This window comes from Schistosoma mansoni, chromosome 4 (assembly GCF_000237925.1).
Source record: "Schistosoma mansoni strain Puerto Rico chromosome 4, complete genome".
NCBI classification, from domain to species: domain Eukaryota; kingdom Metazoa; phylum Platyhelminthes; class Trematoda; order Strigeidida; family Schistosomatidae; genus Schistosoma; species Schistosoma mansoni.
This window is the reverse complement of record NC_031498.1, coordinates 6,735,576-6,759,194: the sequence shown is the minus strand read 5'-3', so window position 1 is coordinate 6,759,194 and position 23,619 is coordinate 6,735,576. Positions and strand designations below refer to the sequence as shown.

Here is a 23,619-nt window from a genome sequence, read left to right as displayed (position 1 = left end):
GCCACCAGACATCCTCGTTCTAATGACCAGACAGAAAATTTCGTCAGGACGTTAAAGACTACTGATAATTCCATTTCTTAGTTGAAATCATGAGTCAATTGAGGCTAGATCACCATGGAAAACCTAGAAGCACTGAACGGCCGTTCTGTCCTATTATGGGACTCCTCAGCAGTACGCATCCACGATCCCGCACACGCGAGATTCGAACCCATGACCTACCAGTCTGGGGCTGGAGCCCTTAACCGATAGACCACTGAGCCGGCATTCAACAGTGTTAATGTTAATGATTTCAACTATGAAAATACTGAAATCTCCACAAAAACCCCTTCTGATTATAATCATATACTCATTAGCGACTGACTTCAAGAGATATGTCCTTGAGTTCTAGTGGGAAGCAGTGGCCAGTGGAGTTCCACCAAGTCTGTTGTGACATAACAACCCACTGGAGACTATTGGTGAACGGTCGCTCAAACTTCGTGGATTGGTTGAAGTTAGACATTAACACCGTTGGTTGCCGGCCAGCTCAGTGGTCTATCGGTTAGGGGCTCCGGCTCGAGACTGGTAGGTCCTGGGTTCGAATCTCGCGTGTGCGGGATCGTGGATGCGTACTGCTGAGGAGTCCCATAATAGGACAGAACGGCCGTTCAGTGCTTCTAGGTTTTCCATGGTGATCTAGCCTCAATTGACTCATGATTTCAACTAAGAAATGGAATTATCAGTAGTCTTTAACGTCCTGACGAAATTTTCTGTCTGGTCATTAGAACGAGGATGTCTGGTGGCAGTGAAGAGATGTCTGAAACCCATACCATTCAACCCGGTAGTAACTCTACTTGCAGCAAAGTGAGGGAAATTCTCAACCACTAATACCATAGGGACCTCTTCCCGACTGAACGCTTTTCTCAATTCTTAGGTTCTTTTTGTTAGGATTTGGTGAAGTTGTGAAAAAGAATCAACGACAACAAGTGAACAGTATTTGCCGAGTAATGGACCACAATAGACTACATGAATATGTAGTGACCTACTTTGATGACAAGAACGTGATTGGTATGATGGAAACATTTACATTATAACCAATTGTACCAGTGATTGTTTTGCTGTACTTTTTTGTTTAACTGTACCAAAAACAATCTTCCTTTCATTGCCTGTGACCTTGCACGAACTTGCTTACGCTCGGCAGTTCCGCTTGTAAACTTTCGCACGTCTCGGTATTCTTTCGGTACCACGAGATCGCCAACAAATATACCTTGTTGCAACCATTAACAGCGTTCTGGTTTTCGGCCTATCGAGGGATCCAAGTCGATATCTGGCACGTAATCTTTATGTGGTGGTGATCATAGCCAGTCGCGACTCGACGCCACCTACAAACACTCTGTCAGGCCTCAGACGATACTGGCCATGGAGTCCACTTCGGTGGATGATTTTTCGACTTAGAACGTCTTCCAAAACTGTTTGCTGTACTATATATATATATATATCTGTATTTATATCTGGCCACCAACATGTAATCGTAGCCGAAGATTTCATTTTCCCAACACCTAAATATCCACTGAGATCTTTAGGGATAGATTTACGTAATGAAGGAGGAATGGCAACACGGTCATTTAAACAAAAATACCACCAGGAGTAGTGAATAACTCATCTCGCTCTGAAAAATAGACTGGAAATCTTACAGCACTTAGAAAGATACAAGATCATTGAATCGTAGAAGCTGGAGAATACGTTTAAGACTTCTCATGATGATAAATGGATTTCAAAACATCATGATTTGTATTTATAGTGAATCTCTTTCCAAACAAATATTTACGGTGTTTTAACAGCCCAAAACACAGTTGAGTTTGTGAATAACCTTGCTCAGCAATTGTAAGTTTGCTTGAAACGCAAATTACTGGTCTGCTTTCCTGAACCAGTACCCAAAGGCAGTGGATCAGAAATAAGTACAAAATGTATACTAAGGGAGTAAGTTTGAAGAACGATATCACTTGGAAGAAACTTTAGTAGACTTCGTAAGCATGGCTCTTGTTCCCTATTTCATTTAAATGATTTGGACGTCGAGATTTGAAGCAAACGATTAGCACGACAAGAAAAATCAGGAATAAAGCAGAAATAATATTGAGGATCACCCATTAGTGAAAGTAGTTCTGTGAGATTTTTCGGTAATCGTACACTTTTAAGTGCATCTGTTCGCTTCATATCCGGTTTTAAACCGTTGTCGGGTATCCAAAACAGTCAAAACTAGATGCATAACATGAACAACTATTTTGATTACCAGCAACATTTTGGTGAAGTTCAAATAATCTAACGAAATAGGACCGATCCCAATAAGTTCACAATTTCAACAAGACACAATCGAGAACTCAAATTTGAAGTACACAGTATGAGATCACACTGTAATATTATCATCGGTTTAAACAAAACAAATTATTCAACTGTACAGTAGATGTATTGACTATTCACCACATTCGCCACACGTTGATTTTCGGTCTATATTTTTATAACATAGCCCGGACTTATTCGAAATTCTGTTAGATCTCAGATTTTCGGCGATCTGAATCTTATTCTCTTTATCTATCTAAATTTAAGAATTATGTACAGAATTAGGATTAGTTAGGGAATAGTCAGGATTAAAGTCGTAATCACCTACTTCACTTATCTTCACTTGGCCTGTATGTCTGCTGTCGACTGAATGACCATTCGTATTAAAAATCCTCACTATCAGACTACTAATTCTCTGAATTATAATGCTCAGAGATGTTCGGTAGTCCTTCACACGGTAAAACTGAACTTCTGATGATGTTTTGCTCAATACATGAGTTTGATGTATGGGAGATTTACGGAGTTTAGCCGGACTGTTGTGAGTTCCTGATGGTTCTGAATTACAATACTGAAACAAGAAATTATTGGTGCATTTCTGCAGTTTTTTCAGGTTACTCAGATTCAATCATGCGGTACCACTCCTTAAAGTCCAAACGACCTTTTTTACCAGGAAGTTAGACTGTGAGCGTCGTGGAGCTGTAAACAGATGAAACCATCCAATATCATTAAGCTGGCTGTTAAATTCTTTCTGTGAATCAGGGTTTCACTATCCAAAACTAATACATAAAGTAGTCCGTCACGACTCAATATCTTCTTCATGGCTCTTTGAGTGAAATTGACATTTGGATGAACTTATAACCACATTTGTGCCACAAAAGCGTCTCAACATTTATAAAAGACGTTCACTGTGCAACCAAACATTTTCAGTACAAAATGCGATATCATCCTAGTTTGAATCAACACCATCGAGACCGGTGATAGTCTTATTAATAACCTGAAATATCGCAGGGGAAACGTTCAATTCGAACAGTCGAAAGTTGTGTCTGGACAGCTCGAATGCTAGTTCACAAAAGATTCCATCAAACGGAACTTTCAAATGTGCATCTTTCAAGTTAGTTTTAGAAAAATACATTGGATCCCGTAATTTAAATAGGATGTCTTCAATTTCTTCAGTGGCATAACTCTTTTACAATAGCCAAGCATTTAGTGTCAAGCGGTAACCACCTAAATTCTAGGTGCTTTTCCATTCGCCTTAAATGAAGTCTCGATGGGAGTAACCTAGCTGGATGACTGAACCGCGATTATTATCTTTTCTCCAATCAGTTCATCCTGCTTATTAATTACAGCCTATCTTCAACCAGGTGGATTTAGTCTACGTTTCAAGATGGGGTCTTTCTTTACCATGCTAAGTTAACTTTGACACATCCCATGACTTTCGAGCGTTGTAAGACCAGATCTTTGATCAAGGTACTGTCGGAAGTATAAGTGGATAAAGAAATACGTGCATCCAGCAAGTCTAGGCTTATTAACTCGAACACGGGTGGACCACACTTAATAACTAGGAAAGAAATATTGACGAAAATACCCTCTTCGTCCCTCGATGGAATGTTAACTGTACTAATAACGAGTAACTGATGACAGTGATGTCAGTAGTTGCACAAGTTGTAGGCCTTAAGTAGAAATCATTATAAAGAAAAAAATGAGCTTCATTTTGAAGTAACTGAATGTACGCTACCAGTATCAACAATAAGCGAATGGGGCTTACCTGTGTCGACAATTGATTTTTACGTTGGATGTGAAGTACTTCTGCAGACAGCAGTCAGCTGTTCTTGGTCCACCATCATTCAGAGTTTTAGTGATAAACGACTTATGACTCTTACAAAAATTTTGCATATGTCTAACCTTTCCACACTTACGACAAGGTGCATAACAAAACTGACACAAACTACGGAGATGCAGCTTACCACATACAAGACAGCATCTTATACCTAAAGACGAATTACGAGTGCCTTTCGAATTATTCTTTGTCTGAATGAATCAGAACTGCTTTTTGTGGGAGTCTGAGGTTTATGTGGAGTAGACAGTTTATCAACATTCGATAGTACAGCTTTATGTTGTTTCGTAACATCATCACGAGGATCATCATTAGCATCTTTATTAGCAAAACAGAGGTCCTAGGTATTTAAAAAGTTCGGGGAGTGATTTTTGTAAGCCGGTCCTTTTGTTTAGGACCATTTATAGACGGTCACGAAATTGGGTATGCAGCTGTTCGCCGAAATTGCACTTAGATGCTTGTTCTTGGAGTTGTATTGTGAAATGTTTGTTATTCTGATTCAAATCACGAACTGATTTGTTGAAATGTGCTCTTTAACGTGTTTCGAATGATGTTGCATGAAGAACCTGTGTTGGTGATCTCCTTAGTTTGTTGAACCAAAGTAGAGTAGGTTTGTTAGAATATGCAGGGGTCTTCAACAAACCATAGGCTTCTCTACCAGTAGCAGTAGTAAAATGAGCTGAGATGTTAAGTAACAAACACCGGGCATCATAACATTCCGAATGATCTTTCACTTCACAGGATGAAGTGTTAGGGGGCAACTTCCCCAAGTTATTTGAATCCATTTTTGTATTGCGACACTAGATGTGGATATGAAACAATAAAACGAAATAGGACCGATCCCAATAAGTTCACAATTTCGACAAGACACAATCGAGAAATCAAATTTGAAGTACACGTTTTGAGATCACACTGTAATATTATTATCGCTTTAAACAAAACAAATTATTCAGCTGTAGAGTAAATGTGCTGTTTATTCACAATGACTGATTTTAATTAAGCGTCGCAGTAAAGTAGTGTCTCTAGGCAATGACCTACTCCATCAGAATCTTGGATAGCAAGATCGTCTTGAACACTTCAGAACCTTCGATATCATTCAAAACATAATTCATTATTCCATGAAATATGGCTGGGGAAAAACGTAAACCGAATGGAGGGTAGTTGTAATTGATCAGATCAAAAGAATTGTTAATTGTTGTGAAAACGGATGGATATTGATCTCAAAGAAACTGAGGATGAGCATCTTTTAATTCAATATTCAAGAATACCTTGAAACCATGAGGTCAGTTGAGAATATGTTTGGCTTCCAACGTGTTGCTAGTTTGCTTCGGCAAGTGGGAGTTCAGTATTTATCTGTAATCACTGTATATTCTAGGGGTATTGCTATCAGACTTAAAGGGCGTGACGACAGGATTACTCCGTACTGAAGACTGATTCAGTTCAATAATTCTTTTCACGCACAAACAATTTAGTGTCTTGTGTACAGCTTCTTAAATGACGAAGGAATTATTCGTCGTTTAAAAAAGACTTGATCACCATGTGCCTGGAGACCTGTAAGTAGAATCCTCATCTCTCCACTTCACTTAGCATACACAGTATCATATCTTTGAGTGAAACATAAGAATCTTCTTAAAAACTAACAAGAGCAACTCCACCTTAAGTTTTTTCAAATTTTTTAGACTCAATATTAGCGATCTTGATTCGATAACCAAAAACTCATAAGGTATATATGAAGAATTATCATCTCTTATTAGCACTTGACAGCATCCTCGTGTGGGAAATTTGTTTCTGGTGATCCTCAATACAAAGACTTCAATACGTCGTACTATAACGTTAGAATCTGAAGATTTGAAGTTCTCTAATGAAATAATTCACTGTGTATTACCTGAGTCGACAATGAAATCATGAATTGAATCAAGGGGGGTATGTAGTCGCTTTTGAATGTGGAAATTACCCTTCGAAATCATGGATTGAAATAAGTGATCACCAGAAACATTCAGCTCATTAAAACTCGAACCACGGGGTTTGTCATCCCCAGTGGAGAAAGGAGCAGTAATTTTACAAGTTGACTAGATGTGTTCCATCTTACCACACTTGAAGGATAGGTGTGGCAAAATGCACATTGATTACGTAAGTGAACTTTACAACATTACAAGCACTTACAAAACTTGTGCTCACCTTTGTTCATTGCTCTGGGTTCTTAAATCAGTTTTTTCCCACGCTTTCCTATGAACGGAGACTATCGCTGATTAAACGCTTATCTGTATGACCTTGAGTATGAATCAGATTACAATGACTTGTCAATAGGGTGAAATCCTTTATATCCTGGAAGTCAGGTTCATGCACTGTCTCATAATTAGTACATGAAGCTCTAGCAACTTGGGAGGAACGCTTCGGCATTTGTATAAGTTCTCTTGTTTGTGTGTTCGTTCCTACAATCAATCAATCACGCAGCAGGACATGAAGTTGATCACCAAAAGTACACTTAGGGACTTGTTTTTGTAATTTAAGAATAAATTCTCCTCCCTTCTGTTTGTTCTGACAAACTATTCTACATCACTCTTAAATTGAAAGAAATCTGATGCAGCAGTCCTTCTAATAGCACTTTCAAGGATTATAAATTGTCTAGTCTATAATGAACCAAGTGGCTGTTTTGTAACATACGATCAATAGGTTGTGGACGTTATGATGATGTTTAGTATTTATGTTATTAAACCATATAAGTCTATTTCGGCTAATATTCATCATAGTCTTACTTCACATACGGTTGAATATTTAACTGAATGCTTAAATAATGCACACTGTTTGTCCAACTTTCTGATCGAATATATATATATATATATTCACTATCTGCCTAAAACAGTAAGCTTTGTGGGTGTGTTTGCTTAAATAACCTGTTGTAACTACGTAGAACATAACATTCTCTAAATCTTCGTAGTTGATTTTCGAATTTATACTGACTGACGAAAGGTTGCTAGAGAAATTAACTACTGAGTAAGAAGTTTGGAAGATAGAGAGTGGAGATCAGATCGACCATCCTAAATGCCAGCAGTCTCTTATGTTTAAATTCCTCTGTATTTCAGCACTGCGGTTACAGGAAGAAACACCTATAGATTGAAAATCTCCAAACCACCATCACAAGTTGTTAAAAAGAAGTTGGTGAAATCTCTTTCTCTCTATATATATGTGCTGCTCCTCGGTTTCTCTTTTTTCTTTTCTTCAGAATCTTGCTCTGAGGGCAAAGTTGAGGAACTTCTGACATCTGAAGCAAACTCGACGTACGCGCTTTCCCAAGGTCATACTTCACACCCAGCGCTCCACAAGTCCACTTTATAACAACTATAAACTTAAAAAGTTGTGTTGCGTAAATACTTAGAATGACCAAAATCCTAACACAAATTTGCAGAGATTGGATCTGGTGTGTAACATGGATGCGATTCCCATTTGGAAAATAATTCGAAGACTACACAGTACATCTGAACGAATGAACTGATATTCACTTCTATATATTGTATTTACTAAACGACCCTGCTTGGGATGCGTACTGCGAACCAGTAAATGTTGTAACTTGTAGATCATGCCTATAAAAATGACGTGCACCTGCCCTTGGAGAAATATAATGTCTTATTATTACATTATCTCGAATTTTCAAAAATATGTGGTCACGTCGGTTTTAGGACCTTTGGACCTTTTGATCCACATGAGAGACTTTTAGCGACAGCTATGTTTCCAAATACTCCTTTCGCAAGTGATATGAATGTCTGTAGCGAAGTTCATAACCAGAAGTGTAGGTTACCACCGCGTTAGAACTTGACTCAAATTCAAAGTCAGTAGGATAGCAACAGAAGAAGTCTTAGCTTTGAAAAGCGTAAAGCAGTTCATCTACAACACGATGTCAGCAACATGTAAAAACCAAGGTGAATCTTCACCTTGTTGAAAAAGATTCAGATCTGAAATTATATGCAAACGGTGACAGAATGCATTGAGAATTGAACTTGTACTCGTAACTGGAGTTTTATTTTGCTCCGTTTCACAAAGGGTCAAAAAATTGTCTAGTGGTTTTCGATTCAAATTCTACGATAGATTTGGGAAAATACTGGACTTATACCTCTGAGAAAGTAGGAGCCCCGGAACCAAATCCGTAATGGCCAACAAGTTAGAAAGCTCAGGGAGTTTTTGAAGCAGTTAAGCTCATTTTTATGCACATCTTACATATAATTGTCGAAGGTTAATAGTGTAGCGTAGCAAGTTTAAGTTTGGAGGTCATTTCTACTCCTTACATATTTTCGATATCAGAGATTCCACAACTACCGAAGTAGCACATAAAATTCACGGAGATACCTGGAGATGACCTAAAAAGCATGTCATTCCATGAATCACTAGACAGCCCACAGAAACATAGCTAGGGTTTTGTGAAAAAATTGGTATGCTTTAGAAGACAAAAATGACATCTCATATTCTTTACTGACAGTCTTCTTACTTCTACTCGTTTCCATATATGGACATGTTCCGTCTATTGTCACTAGTCCACATCTTGATTTGATTTTACTTCCAACTGCCTCATATTTGCCACGGCTATGTGCTTCTGATGTCCCCAAATGCTCGCGAAAGTAATAATTAACAGATGATATCATGGAAATCACAGCTTCCAAGATTTGATAGCAGCATTAGTCCCCAGCAACAGTGTCCTCGAAGCTAAACACTTATCAAGTGACAAGACTTACATTAGTAGTTGAACCTTTGGAAAAGGTCAGGTAGTATGAACACTGGACAAATGCACTCAGATAAGTTCATTATTACCAATCTAGACATGCGTAACCGTACGATTCTCTAACCTGGACATGAGATAACGGAGAAAATTCACATTCAACATTTTACATGCAGCAAAGGTCAGTAAAGGTGAACGCTATGGAAATTGATCGAAATGTCATGGCTCGACAATGCTGGTGTGGTCACTATATGCAACCTCTTGCACTTCGTATTGGATGTATCAACCTCCTACTAGCCCAAATGTGTTCTTCAGAAGTGCTAGACGTTATATTGATGGCCGTCACGTAGGGTGAGTCAGTGTGGACAATGATGTAACTTCCACGTAAGACCTCATAGATTAGGTAGTCACATCATGACGTATCTACAATTTTGAGATTAGGTCTATTATCATGGCAGCAAAGGTAAATGTACTGGTGCCGAAACAGACTTTAATTTTACAAGTACTATAAACTCGCTATCGGAAAACCATAATTCTTAAGGTTCGTTTCACCATGTTTCGGAAATTAAACACAGTTGGAATGTCTTTCCAGTTAATTTGAACATTAAAATGTCAATCTGACTGAAAATGATTAGTTGAGTTACGGATTTCGTATGTATTACCTACTGAAATGTCCAAGTTCTCATTACTTTCTAGTACTGGCCTTATTATCCGCTATGTCTAGGTTTCACCTTCAACCTACTAATCAATTTTCATTATCTAAGTACCATGTGCTCTCACACACGTTTCTGTCAATAATTTTTCGATGGCAGATTCCTCTAACTATAGGTCATGTGCATGCGGCTTAACAGGCTCGTTGATTTTCGACTCGTCTACATTTCGAATAATTGAGCTAGAAAAGAATTCGACTTCTTTGAAAGTCGAGTCCAAGACTTTCCATTGTGTTGTTATCATCCTCTTCTACTAACTACCAGAACATTCTCTTCAATTTTTCTCCCCGTTTTGACCTTTGAACCAATCCACTCATTTATACTATCCAATTTGTCTTGTGAGAGAGTTTCGCCCTCTAACATTGTACAACGATATATCACATTCTAACTTCTTCATTAGATTAAGGAGTTCCAAGACTTCATATAAGAAAATCGTTTAGGCTTGTCAGTAAGAATTCTCTAAAAAAACCATAGTGATGACAGCCTACAGCAACGTCAATGCACGATCGGTGATAGCATGGTACACACTTAATAAACCATTTCTTACTGTTGTCACACCGCTTGGAATCTCCAATAGGAAAAAGACACAATGGTCGGCCGCATCGATGATTTCGAACGAACATTTCAGCCAGTATGATGTGAATAAAAAAGAAAATGATAATATTACTAAAGATTTTATAAATATGCACTGAAGTAGTACGTTGAACTAGTGATAATTAAAACAATAAAGCGTCAGACAGATGAAGTAAGCCAATTTTAGGAAAGGAAGGGAAAACGGTAGATGTGATAAACATATAAGCCCCAATAAAATACTTCAACTAGATAAAGGTGAAGTAACAAACAAGTGTAAAGGTATTTCACAAACCCAAATGTTACTAAAAGCGTTAAATATAAGTTAAAATTCAAGTTTTTGGTAGGAAAAGCATGACAGGCGGCAAATATTTCAAAACGTAAAATAATTCACCCACATTTTGTTCAAATTCCGAGTTTTAAATGATCACGTTTAATTTACGATCGACCAGAGAGGCAAGTTTGATTTCGAGGTAATTGACTAATGTTTATCGTCATAATATTTGCTTATTTGAATTGAGTAGGTAATTAAGCTTACGTATATTCATATCGCTCTTTCCCAGTTGCAGTATACAACTGGCAATATATGGATACCAACTTACTTGTTTTTGTAGCGTTTCATATCATAACATCCCCATAGAAAAACAAAAGGAGGAAATGAAAGCAATATCGTGTGCAGAATTTCGGTGTGAATCCAGGGAAGATGCACCAAAAGACCTCTTAATATACGAAAAAATAGTGGGAGGTTTCCCCGTAACGTTTTCGTGAAGAGGAATGTCTCAAAATTTATACCCCAATGTGAACCTGAATGTTCGTAAAATAGTCTACTCTCACTCAATTTTCCATCAAATGAGTCAATATAAGACTACCTGCTCTTAGTTTAGACGATCGGAAACGTTTTTTGTTGGCTAGACCTAAAAATAAGTCAGTTTCTGAATCTCAAAGTCCTAACATCGATAACAGGGAAATCAGAAGTTTATTGACAAAAATAAACATAATACCTAAACTAGTTCTACATTATTTATACAGTCAGAGAATACTAATCTGTAAGAGATACCGATTGAAATCCGTATGTTATTACTAGTGGCAAATGAATACATATTGATATCAGTGAAAAAAATCAAGAGTTGAGGGGTTAAGTTTGATCATTTACCATTTACACCAGTAATTAGCTAGGTTAGCCTTGAACTATTACTACACTGTCCGGATTAAATGAAGGAAACTCAGTATCTCTGCAAAACTCTGAGCTTGCCCAGCTTCAGCATATTCGCCATACACTATTATTTATTAGTATCATATACAACTCCAAATGAGGTACAAAATGTCTACCATGAATTCACACCGAAATTCTCCATAAAATATAGCTTTTGTTTCTTCCGAGTTCACCCTTATCTCCATATTTTTTTGCTTACCGGAATTAAAAGCCTGTCGTTAACTTCACTATGTACTTCGTAGGTGTTTTAAGTTTTAGGGAGCTGACACTGGCGGAAATGTAGGTGGTACTGAATACACCATTTCCTTCTGACTTAATTGAAACCGATTGAACATCAAGTGCAATTCCGCCCGTCTGTAAATGTGGTATCATATTCTGGTGTCACTGACAATAAGAACATAATAGCTTGACGAATGAGAATTACGTTTTGACCTCTGAACTTTAAGGAACGTTAATCCTACAAGTAAAAACGGTAATGTATATCTAGCCCGTTCTGTATGCTTTATGTGCTTGTCTGAGTTTTGAACTATGTCATGTACTTTTTAGCGTACATCAAGAACAGATATTGATTCGGAGCTAGGGGCTCATTTGGACTGAAATTCCTATGTAGCATTACTTGTTTTGCCAATCTTATCTCATTAGATTAATGTTATTGTTCATTGCCAAGTTTTGTTTCTCCACAGTTTCTAAAACTGATGACATTTCCTTTATTGCGAAATCGAACCCGTCTTTCATAGTGTAAAATCATTCTAATAGTGCCTGAGGGCTAAAGTGACTAAATAAATTAATCAACCGCTATATATTAAACTCATGCTTTATCCTACTTTTGGCCTGTTGGGATAATGTACTTGTACTCCACCATTAATAATAGATCTCGGTCCTTGGACCTTTAGTCTGATATCAGGACTTTATCCAATTTGCTACAGAGTCACTAAGTAGTAGATAATACTGTCTGTTTATTAGTCCTGGTTGAGTTTCTCCGATTGGGTTTTTTTACTACTTGTTTAGGTAGTATTGGCATCCTAATTCCACAGACGGTCTGAATAGCTTTATGACGTCTCTGGTTGTGACACTGGGTGATTTTGGCTCTAATTCTAGGAAAGATCATCAGGTCCGTCAAGATTTGACCCGGAAAAGTAATGTACTAGACATTTCATTGATCTCGCTAGGTGTCTTTTGTTGTTCTCTAAAATGTAACAAAAAGTTTTTCACATTCACTAATACATTCATCAAAGTGTATATTGGTATTCGCCTTTCTGAAATAAAGCCCACCATGCCAACGTAAGTAAAGTTAAATTATCTGTGATCAGTTCTCGCATTTTTCCTACTTGCTCTAGTTGAACACTTATTTTCATGAAATAATTTTAGATGATCAGTTTGTCTCAAACTCACCGTGCCATCATTGAACTGTTGGAGTTGATGCGATGTGATAATTGCACCTCCACCCTCCACCAGCCATTCACAACTGGAGTATGTGAACATCTGCTATGTTCTTCATGTATTCCAAGTCGAGGTAATGTAAAGGCTGCAAGTTGCTGTCCGGTGTGCTCAGTTCCCGTACATGCACGTGATTTCCAAGTTCATCCACAATTTACATCACTCGTATTGGTTGCACGTCGATTAAAGAAATTAACGATGAATACTTCTCAAAAGAAAGCAAACGACTCTCAGAATTCCATTATTGGTATGTTCTGATAACTTGTAGGGTCGATTTTGCTTACACAAAACTAAGACCAATTATCACTGAAGTAGTTTAGTCTAAATATATTGTAAAGGTCTCATGTTACAAATTCACTGCCTAGAACTTTTGAAATGGTTAATATTAAAGTAGCTTTGAAATTCTAATTTTTATTTGATATTACATTGATTTTGTACTACATCAACACCTCAGTATGGTAAAGCACCTAAAATTCAATTCTATAAGTTACAGTGCTGTTCACTGAATTTTTACTCATTCATCTTATAGTGTTTTTTATGCACCATGTACTAGATGCATTCACTTAGTGAGTAAGGGATCAAAACTATTGCTCTCAACCTCCTTTATGGATTTTTTCTAGCTACTTAGCCAGTTTTTTTAAAATGAAAAATCCCGGCCTGCATAGGAATGAGTTGTAATGTAAAGCGTCGAAATCACTTTTATTATCAACATTACCAAACTTGAGGATATTAGGTGACTGAAGGCTTTTGTATGTGTGCGCGCCATTGTGATGGGAGGTGGCAATAAATGGGCCACACCAAATAGTTTGAGAGTATTATAAAAAGGTAGGAGAAAAAACAGAAAAAATGTTATCAAAATATTTAAGGAAAGATTGCAAATGTCAGCGAAGCGAAAATAGGATTTCACTTATTTCAATATTACAGCTGCATCACAATCATCACCGGTTTTGATTTTAAGTCTGGATTCTTAATAGGTTAAATCAGTTTGTTAATATTCCCTCTATAATCACATCTAAAGAGTCAAAATGCGTAAGATTTCAATCCGATACAACTGTCCTTTACATCACCGCTCTTTTTTTACCAGTACCAAAATCTTCAAACAGTGCTCTGTATGGAAGTCGTTGGAATGTTCTACATAAAATATTCCTAAATCACTCAGACCGGTGTTTTAAGATGACTTTTCTGATTGAAAGGCGGTCCATATTACTAAAACCCGAAATCGTCCGTATGATGTTGGAGGATACAAGCAATACTGTCGAATAGGACTATTAAGTATACAATGCTCGTAAAAGCCATTTTATACAAACACTGAACTGAGTTGCTTGGACCGTGGGCGTTTTATTTCTGGCCTTTTGTCGTCAGCTGAAACGTCAAGTTACTGACGATGATAAATATGAAAATAAAATGAAGAATAATTCATACCATATGAAAATAAAACAGTAGGTAGAAAGTAAACTGTGTAATAGAATAGTCAGGTTTTAAGTGTTTATCAAGTTATTTTTAATCTCTCGTTTTTGGATGCCAATAATTTGTATCAATGTGGTAGTGCTCATCGGGTTTATTGGCCAAGGAACATAATCTTAGCAGATCACTCACAAGCTTTGGATCTGAGAATCTATCCCACAAAACAATAATGTGAAGAAATGAATTGCGATGAGACGTAGTGATCGGAACAGATTTAGATGTTATTCGGTTCTTCAAGTTCCTAGATCTCATTTCAACTCCATCATGTTAACCCTCTTATCTACTTATTTTGTCCAAACTCTGTGGCTTAGCTCTTATCCTCTAAATTCTATAGTAACTGTTTCCTAAGAGTACATGTAAACATGCGGGGATTTAATGAGAACAGATTGACTTTTTACTTTAGTTGTACGTGAATAGTTATGATCAACTGGTATCTATAACCTAAAAAGACCTATTGTTCAAAGATAATGGCTAGTGTTGCAACCAAATATATTACTTTTGAGATATTCCGGTGTAGTATTATTGTGTTTCTTTTTATTTGTCACTAGTTTTTTCATAGCTAGCGGTTTATGACTTAATAGAAAAGCATACATTTTAATTACAGTCAACTTTTAACTCTAAAACCGACTTTCATTAGTGGGAAACCAGTGTACAGACATCGGTACATTATTCGTATTTGTTTAGCCTAAAAAATGTAGCGATCGTTTTCTTCATCTTTGTTACAGAAAATAATATTCCTGATGCAACTAAAAATGAGGTTACGTTACCACAAGTAGTAGTTAAAAGAGCCTATTCTGCTTCAAGACAACAATTATCCGAAGATAAAAATCCAGAACGGTAAGATTTGATTTCTATAGTCTTTAGAAATGCGTATATGGTACTGAGTTAACTGCACAGATATTTTTATCAACTTTTTTCATACAAAAGAAACTAATGGTTTTATGTTCATTTCGGTTCCTCAACTATTAAAAAACTTGACTTATTGACTAGTTTTGGCACCATAATAACTTGAAATCAAGCTATGGTTAGCTATAAATATCGTTCAGTCTTTGTCCAAAGTAAAATAGGTATCTTGATAGTCGATATCAGGTTTGTGCTAATACTTAGACCTAGTTACCAGGTATTTTTGGGAGAAACCACATATTTATTAAGCAACTTTGGTCTGTGTATCAGTCCAGATAAAGGAGAAGCATTGAGAATACTTCATTCTCAAGAAAATAATGCCCTCTCCTCTAGTCTTGCTTCTGTGATATCAAAATAAATTTGTCAAACGTTCTCTTTATAGAGCAAGGACTATATACCCTTGAACTATAGTTGATAAAATGTTGGATCAAGGGAGACATTGAGTGAAAAGCAGTATTGAAATTTGCTAAAAAAACAGTATGATGTGATGAGGAAACACCCAAAAGTCTGTTTGTATCAAAATTTACTTACTGCTGAATCGACAGTTTAAAAATAGTGAATGGTAAAAATGGTATTCAAAACAGAAGTGTTATCTAAATTAGACGTTTTCCACAGCTATCTTAAGGTTATCATCCACTTCACCATCTGTGCCAGTTTGAACTTAAAAGTTCAATTTCTCTTGCAGAGTTATCTAAAGCTTACGGTGAGAATCCTTTTAAAATGTCCAAAAAAGAACTGACTTTAGTATCTATCACTCAGTAAACCATTTGTAGCATTACCGAGATTCATGTATGTTGCGATACTGTAATCTGTTTACTATATTGAGCTCGATTGAGGATGATTTATAAGAAGACTGTAATTGCTTAACTGTACATGCCTCAAAGTATTTCTAATGTATGTATATTGCAAATATTAAGTAAATATTAAAAAATCAAGTCTTGTATTTGAGACAAGGAATGCAAATTGATTTGTGAGGTTCAGAGTTCATTAGATTTTTTTCCACATCGTTTTCTCAACATTATTTTATTTCACACTATAAAAATACCTAGTTTTCTCATCTTAGATCAAACACTCAATTTAGTTTTTTACTATATCTGACTGAATTAGAACTACTGAATATGTTTACTGCCTTCATCCTTCCGTTGAAGTACATAGTCCAGATATTTTAACTTATAGATACCTAACCTGAGAGTTTAATTTATTGGTAGGGTTTTCCCATTGTAGAAACTAAACCTACCCATTGACTAAAACACTTTCTTTCTTAAGGTTCTATTACCCATAAAATCTTCTATGCTAAGAATTAATTTGCTTTATGAACTACCCGAATGGGTTTTTTCTTAGTTTTTTTCCTATCCATCTCATCAAATGATTTTTATGTTCACTTTACTTACATTTAGTCCAATCGGTGTAAGTTATAAACGTGGATATTCCTTGGCTAATAGTGATACAAATATATCTACTGTTAATACATCTGTATCTAATGTTTGTTCAACTGGTAATGATTCAGGCATTAATTACAAACCTCATTATTCTTCAAAACATAGTATCAAAGCCAATAAGAAGCAACGATTAAATAAAGTAACTAAATTACCTGCTTATTCAAACTCTGATATTCATCAAACAATATCAGTAAATTCTGTGAACGAAAGTGAATTATGTGTTCCTTTTGATAAACCAATTGAATCACTTTCTGTAGAAGCTGTTGTTGTACATAACACTAGAAATGCTCGGAATAAAATTGCATCGAAAGTTTGCAAAGACAAGATAGAGTCTAAACAAACGGTAAGTTCTCAAGTAAAAATATCCAGTTACTATATTTACAAATATGTTGTTTCTTCTTTTATCTTTATTGGACTATAATAACCAAAATGGTATCATTGCGATATCAAAACACATTGTTTCAAAACAATCTTCGATACGAATATACACCGTTAATGTGAAGTTTATTTTCCTCCCCATAATCTTATTACGTTTAATGATAATTACTTTTTATCTTTGTTTATTCATCGTTTTTATTTTCTTCGAACTATTGAATAGTATAACAACTTAAAGTTCGCAGTAGGTCACCAGCTTAGTCATTCAACTCTGCTCATTCTCTTGTCAGCTTATGGCATTTTCTATAAACTTAAATGTGGTTAATGAATATTTAATTAACAGTGGTGAACTTTCTGCAATTTCGGTGTTGATTGTACTCGTCTCATCTGTTGTCCAGTATTTAATAATGCTCGCACTTTTTTATTGTAGATGTCTAGCAAAATAGATGTTCCAGCCCCATTCGCTTCTCCTGAACCTTCTCGTTTAACAGATCAGTCCACTTTATCTCCGTCTGATCCGATTTCATTTAAAACGTCTGTCTTCCTTACACCTGTCGATCTACCAATAACTGACGAAAATAAAGCAGCAGCTTCAAAAGGTTCAAATATTTCAAAGAAGAATTCTAAGAAGATCCAAAATAGTGTTAAGAAAGCTGTTCCTGTTCAGGATCGTAAGCCATCTGGATTTCTCAATTTACTGCACAAACTAAGACCAAATAGCAAAGGTGAAAGCCAATTACATAGGGCAGCAATTCGTGGTGATATTAGTCAAGTAGAAGAGTTACTTTCTGCTGGGTTATCACCGAATATTCGAGACCATGCTGGTTGGACACCATTGCATGAAGCTGCGTTACGTGGACACTGCGAAGTAAGTATCAAGCTGATTTCAATTATTTATCATTAATTTGGAGTTTCCTTGTTATTTATGTATGAAACTTAACTGATACGTTTGTTTTTTTTAAAGGTCGCCAAAGCTTTGATCAAAGCTGGAGCTACTGTAGATATCCCTGGTGGTCCGGATTTAGAGACTCCTTTGCACGAAGCTATACAAAATGGACAAGTTGACTTCTGTCAACTGTTGCTTGACCATGGTGCTAATCCTATGTTTCCAAATAACAATGGTATAATTCCAATACAGCTAGTGGATAACAGTATATGCCAACTAAAAGAACTACACAATTCAGATTCTAAATCATCAAAGTATAGTTTCCTTCTTAATGCATTATCTGACATAAGAGAGATGTTAAGTAAAGCATCATTATCTACCATTGTATCAGATAAAGATTGTCTGACTAACAATAAAACTTTAAGTATCTTATCTGTCTCTTCTGCAACTACTTTCATTGAAAGGTGGGTTTAAAAATGTTTATGTAAACACCATATTTAATTTCAGTGTATCGTTATTTTTAGCTGGATTAAATAATTTGTGTATGTCTGTGAATTCAATATTATCATACCCCATTTAATAGCCGAACTTGTTTTCCTTCATGATCTTAATGTAAAATGGAATCATTGAACTAGTCAGTGGTAATTGAATAAATGTGTAACACAATAAACTGATACCTAGTGGTAGCGAATTTCGCATCGACCAATTCATGGATTATTCACGTTTAGTGCAGTTAACTTTGTAAATGTCATTGATCCTAAATTATTTGGAAGCTAACTGTTGATTTTCACCAAATATATTGTAATGTCTTTTCTACTGTATATAGAACTGTATTTCCAGCGACCAATAATTTGGATGGCTTGGAACTATCATCACTGTTATTTCATTTATATTAAAGGTAGAAGGTCTTCCTTCGAGACGTCTAAAAACGTAATCTCTTCACTTAGAACTTGAGGGATTATCTAGACTAGAATGTATTCACTATTGTGTATGTACTGTAAATTAAAATCTTTGAAACTAGTGATAAGAGAAAAACGTATTATGGTTATTTTTGAGGATTGTCTTTCACCTATTATTTAAAAATAATGCATTAATATCTAATCGGGTGTTCTTATTTGCTAACATAATTTAGATTTTTATCATATATTTATTGTTATTCCCCTTAGTCAATTCTTTGAATGTTTCTGTTTATTTAAACTAAAAGACGACGTCTTCGACCTATTCTTTTGGGTACTGGTCTAACAAGAACTCAACAATCACTGTTCAATCGTGTTGCCACTATGATACATGCACGTGTGTTCTCATCAATCTCACCTGAAGTTACACATGTCGTGACTGGTGCACTTCAAGAATTGTCCAGCGATGTAGTCGATGAAGAATCAGTTAATAAAACAAAAAAGAACAATAAATCTAAAAGAAATTCTCGTTCACTCAAAAACGATAATGAATTACTCAGTTCCAATGGCCAAGCTACTTGTCCACGTACTTTGAAGTTTCTAAGCGCTGTTCTACAGGTTATTTAATGAAATAGTTTTGATCTTTCTTCTATCATTTATTATTACTTTACAATGTGTGATAGTGGGCTACTTATTTTAAAATATGACCTTAAAAAGTTGACGTATTGATAAACTCTCCAACATAAATATACCATAAACAGTGGACAATTTCAGAGATTCATTTATTGACTTTTCAATATTATGTATTAATATCGGTATTTAAAATCTGAATTATGCTGTTAGATTCTGCAAACATGGATATCATGTTAATTAGTATTGGTAACTGAATTCTGCAAGCCTTAAAGCAATACTTTTGTACTACATGTATCACATGTAGGTGCAATCGAATGTATTTCTGAATGTATTGCATCATCTACAAATCTTTGTCCAATTATTTGGTACTCACGTTCATTCAAATTGTTCAGTCAAGTATATCTGATGTGAACAGTTGTACTCTTAGAACTGGATTTCTGTACCCTGTATGAGTTCTTCATCAAACAAGCAAACGTATTCTTATGCAGCTAAGGGAACAAACTTTTCATGGTTCTGAGTGATTTCTAACAAATTATGCAATTTTCTTTATTTCACTAGGACATGACAAAGCAAGTGCTTAGCAAGTTTTCATTTTTAAAAATTCTTATTCTTCAGTTCAAAGTACTGCCAGTTATGTATTATCACTGTTTTTCCAAAAAGAGATTTCTGAACCATCTTTCAGGTTATCCGAAATTCGAGTATTTTTCTTTAGAAATTTGGTAGTTGTCCAAAATTTCTGGAATATTTCCAAGTTACTTTTACATATATATGAAGTTGGGACTAAGCCTCACAGAAAATGGTTTTGTTATCATTGTTATCTTACAAGATCATGCATTTTATTTCTATCTGGGCAATTAAATAGGGTGGTAATGCACCAAATCCAAGTCTTTGCAATTGACTGATCATTGAGGAGTGACCGATGTCAAGTATGTCTTGTCCTTCTTAGTATTGATCGAATTCCGTCAATTAAGTTTCAACATGGCCACTAATCTAGGCGACCTGACATTGCGTGTACTATGCTGAGATGTAAGGTGATGGTTGCAAGAATTCAACGACAAACCCTGTCTTAGGGGGACTAATGCTTCCCCGTGGGCTTGGTCCCATGTCACTCTGCTTCACAACCAGAGATGTTACCACAGCTATTCAGGCTGGGAATGAGATGTATTTTCTTGTTGACCACTTTCAAACATCACCTTAAGTGGTATTTGAGTGTAAGTTACATAGAGTTTATGAATCATATCGATTGAATCGTCCTAATTTTGACACACTTTATCTGTTCATGTTTTTTTAATCCGTCATCTCTTCCTATTAATATTATTTAGGGATGTTGGATCTTGTCATTTGATTGGATTGAAACTTGTGCTCATATCAAGATGCGTGTAGAAGAAGAGGGCTTTGAAGTAACTGGGTGCAGTACTGCTCCTATGTCCGGTGCTCCTCGTCGAGCACGTCTCGCTCGTGAAGCTGGTTCTTTGGGATTATTTCATGGTTTAAACATTTGTTTCCTAGTATGTTTCCATCTTTTACCTTTTTTAAAAATAGGCAAATTGAATTTAATGTTTATTTAGTCGACAATAACCCATCGAAATAACAATAGTTATAATCAAAAGATTCTTGGTATAAAGTATGGAATAATCGACTTCATTTCTGTTTATCAAAATCCACTGTCATGAAAAAAATTAGGTGAATAGTAAACTTCATTTGTTTTACTTTATTTTTGTATTTGGAAAACTTTCTTGATATATATAAGGACTGGAATTTTAAATTAAATTACTATGTTATTAACCAACAAATGTTGAATGATATGAGTCAGGCGCAACATAGGACCTGGCACATATGTACATCGGTTCAAGTTTCCATACCCTATCAGGATAACGAGATGAAATTTTCAAGACAAATCTCAAAGTAATAATGTTAGTGATAATGTTGTAAATGTAAGCGTCTAAGATATAATTCGAGTCTTGTTTGGCCACCCCTATATTTCTTCCTAAGTATTCGTACGTCAGCCATCATCCCGCATCGAGGTAATCGATGTCTGGAAATACGTAGTACATGTGCCAACCACCTCAATTGATAGGGATTCATTATCTCGTCAGTCGATTAGCCATAATTACTTAGTACTATGCGTCTAACCTCAGAATTTCTAACTCAATAGTCCCAAAATGTATGAGCAATGGTTCAGAGGCATCTATGATCGAATACTAGTGACCTACGAATATCATCTTTTTTGAAGACTATGTTTCACACCCATAAAAAGAATAAATGAATTACTGGGCAGTAAACTCGCCCTTTGGTTGAAAAACAAGATGATCTATGTGCGTATGTATTCTTTCGTTGCATCTGCTGTCTGACAGTTATGATGTTAGTTTAAAAAAAACTTGTACTATTGGTAGTAGAAGACAATCTCTAGAGTAACTGTGTATGTGTTTATTTCAGTGAACGTACAGGCACTGTTAATGGGGACAACTTGTAAACATAACTGTGTTTTTTCTTACATTTATGGATTAATATGCCAATAAAGCAGTAATGTTGGTGCCACGAGATTTTTTGTAAAATCGAATGGTTAAATCACTGGATCATAACTGGACCAAGAGTAATAATAAATAAATTGGCTTAATAATACAAAATTTCGTAAGATTAATCTGTATTTTCATCTCTAAAATGATGTTTAACATTTTTATCGCCTTGTACAAAAACACATGACAATCTGTTAGTAGTAGTCGTTGAGTTTCCACTATTGTTGTGTTTTAGTCTTACTGAACTATGTCTTAAAAATGAGGAAATATTGTTGTAAATTTAATTAGATAATAATTAGAGTGAACTACCCTTTATTTAGCACATATATCGATGATGCTTTCTGTAAAGGCGGTATTTTTGTTCTCAAACCTTTATCATGTTTCATTTTCAGTTAATATACATTTTACAGTCAATAGCAGTTAGTTTTTCCCGCCTTTGAGGAAGTGGATTTTATGCCGAAGATCATATGCTTGTTTTTTGCAACAAATAAGTGGTTTCATGAGAGATAATTAGTTTCAATAAAGATATTGACCCATGGATTTCATACAAGTTACTAGATGAATTGTTTACATAATCATATGTTGTTGAGTTTCTTCTGTAAATTAAGTGGTACCTAATTGTCCTTTTTCTGCAGGGGAATTTCGTATATCCTGTACCATCCAGGGATGAGCTTACTCGATTAGCACGTTCTGGTGGAGCAAGTGTAGTATTTAGTCGTGATGTTTGCTCTCCAATTCGACTTGCAAGATATGCTATTGAGGCTGCAAATAATTCATCTATTTGGGATTTAAATACCGTAGAGGCGAATAAAGAGTTTGATCAAGAGAATAATGACAACATTTCGTTTATAGATGAAATCACAATGATTGATTCGAACAATCCTTCCTCCTTGCTTGTTCTATATGATCCGGGTGTTTTGAGTAAACCTAAAAATGAATCATTTAACAAATCCATATATGCTGTAGAAACTGTTACTAAAGCGCTTAGCTTGATCAAACCGAAAAAATCTACAAATACACTAAGTTCATCGGCAGATGACTTACCACCACCTCTTCAATCGATACCATGTACTTGGCTTTTGGATTGTGCTGCAGAATATCGTCTACTTCCTTTTCCCAACTGTTAATTGATTGTCTGTAAATATTTTATGCTCCTATCGAATTTATCACCTTATTTATTATCTAAACCGATATATATTCTCTAACGATTATTTTAATTTGCTTCAGTGAATTTCAATATAATTTTTGAGATCCTTAGTTCGCTTCTTATCGGGAAAAAATTTATTGTGCAAAATAAATGTAATATGTGGGTGGGGCTGCGTTATCGAACTTGTGTAGTACATTTCAATTTCACTAATCCATTAGAAATCCCATAATAAACGTAGAGCTTATTGTTTTCTTAGTATCAAGCCAATATTTGTTGGAACTGAACACTGTATTCAAATTTCAACCAGATAGGCAACACAAAGGTGGCTGTATATTTACTTGATGAGTTGTAAATATAAGGGAAGGTACATCTAGGATGATGATGATAATAATACTATCATATCCCCAGCTAATATGCAGTAAAACCGATGCTGCCATAAAGGCTATGAAGTTAAATCGTTGAGTAGTTGACAGTAAGTACTTACAGTTGATAATCCAGTCTCCTCGAACTGTTAATCTGGAAAGAAAACATTTAATAAGAATATTCGACAGGAAGCAGTGAATATTATTCCAGTA

General features: G+C 35.7%; 3 protein-coding genes and 1 non-coding gene across 4 annotated transcripts; 2 read left to right on the top strand and 2 right to left on the bottom strand.

The window, feature by feature from the left end:
• The first annotated feature begins 520 nt into the window (after positions 1-520).
• Smp_tRNA_01306_Pseudo_CGA.1.1 lies at positions 521-592 on the top strand. Its single transcript has one exon. It is a non-coding gene (tRNA).
• Positions 593-4,074: 3,482 nt separating this feature from the next.
• Positions 4,075-4,206, bottom strand: Smp_027580 (hypothetical protein; the record flags this gene model as incomplete). Its single annotated transcript, XM_018796670.1, has 1 exon — positions 4,075-4,206. The coding sequence occupies one exon, from the start codon at positions 4,204-4,206 to the stop codon at positions 4,075-4,077; it is 132 nt and encodes a 43-aa protein (XP_018651789.1).
• Positions 4,207-4,680: 474 nt separating this feature from the next.
• Positions 4,681-4,932, bottom strand: Smp_137100 (hypothetical protein; the record flags this gene model as incomplete). The annotated part of the gene is made up of 1 exon (XM_018796669.1): positions 4,681-4,932. The coding sequence occupies one exon, from the start codon at positions 4,930-4,932 to the stop codon at positions 4,681-4,683; it is 252 nt and encodes an 83-aa protein (XP_018651788.1).
• Positions 4,933-12,399: 7,467 nt separating this feature from the next.
• On the top strand, positions 12,400-23,024 carry Smp_137090 (putative brca1 associated ring domain; the record flags this gene model as incomplete). Its single annotated transcript, XM_018796668.1, has 9 exons — positions 12,400-12,459; positions 12,717-13,032; positions 14,975-15,086; positions 16,550-16,934; positions 17,397-17,834; positions 17,931-18,316; positions 19,057-19,366; positions 20,704-20,889; positions 22,533-23,024. 9 exons carry the CDS (start codon positions 12,400-12,402, stop codon positions 23,022-23,024), a joined length of 2,685 nt encoding a protein of 894 aa, XP_018651787.1.
• Positions 23,025-23,619: the final 595 nt, after the last annotated feature.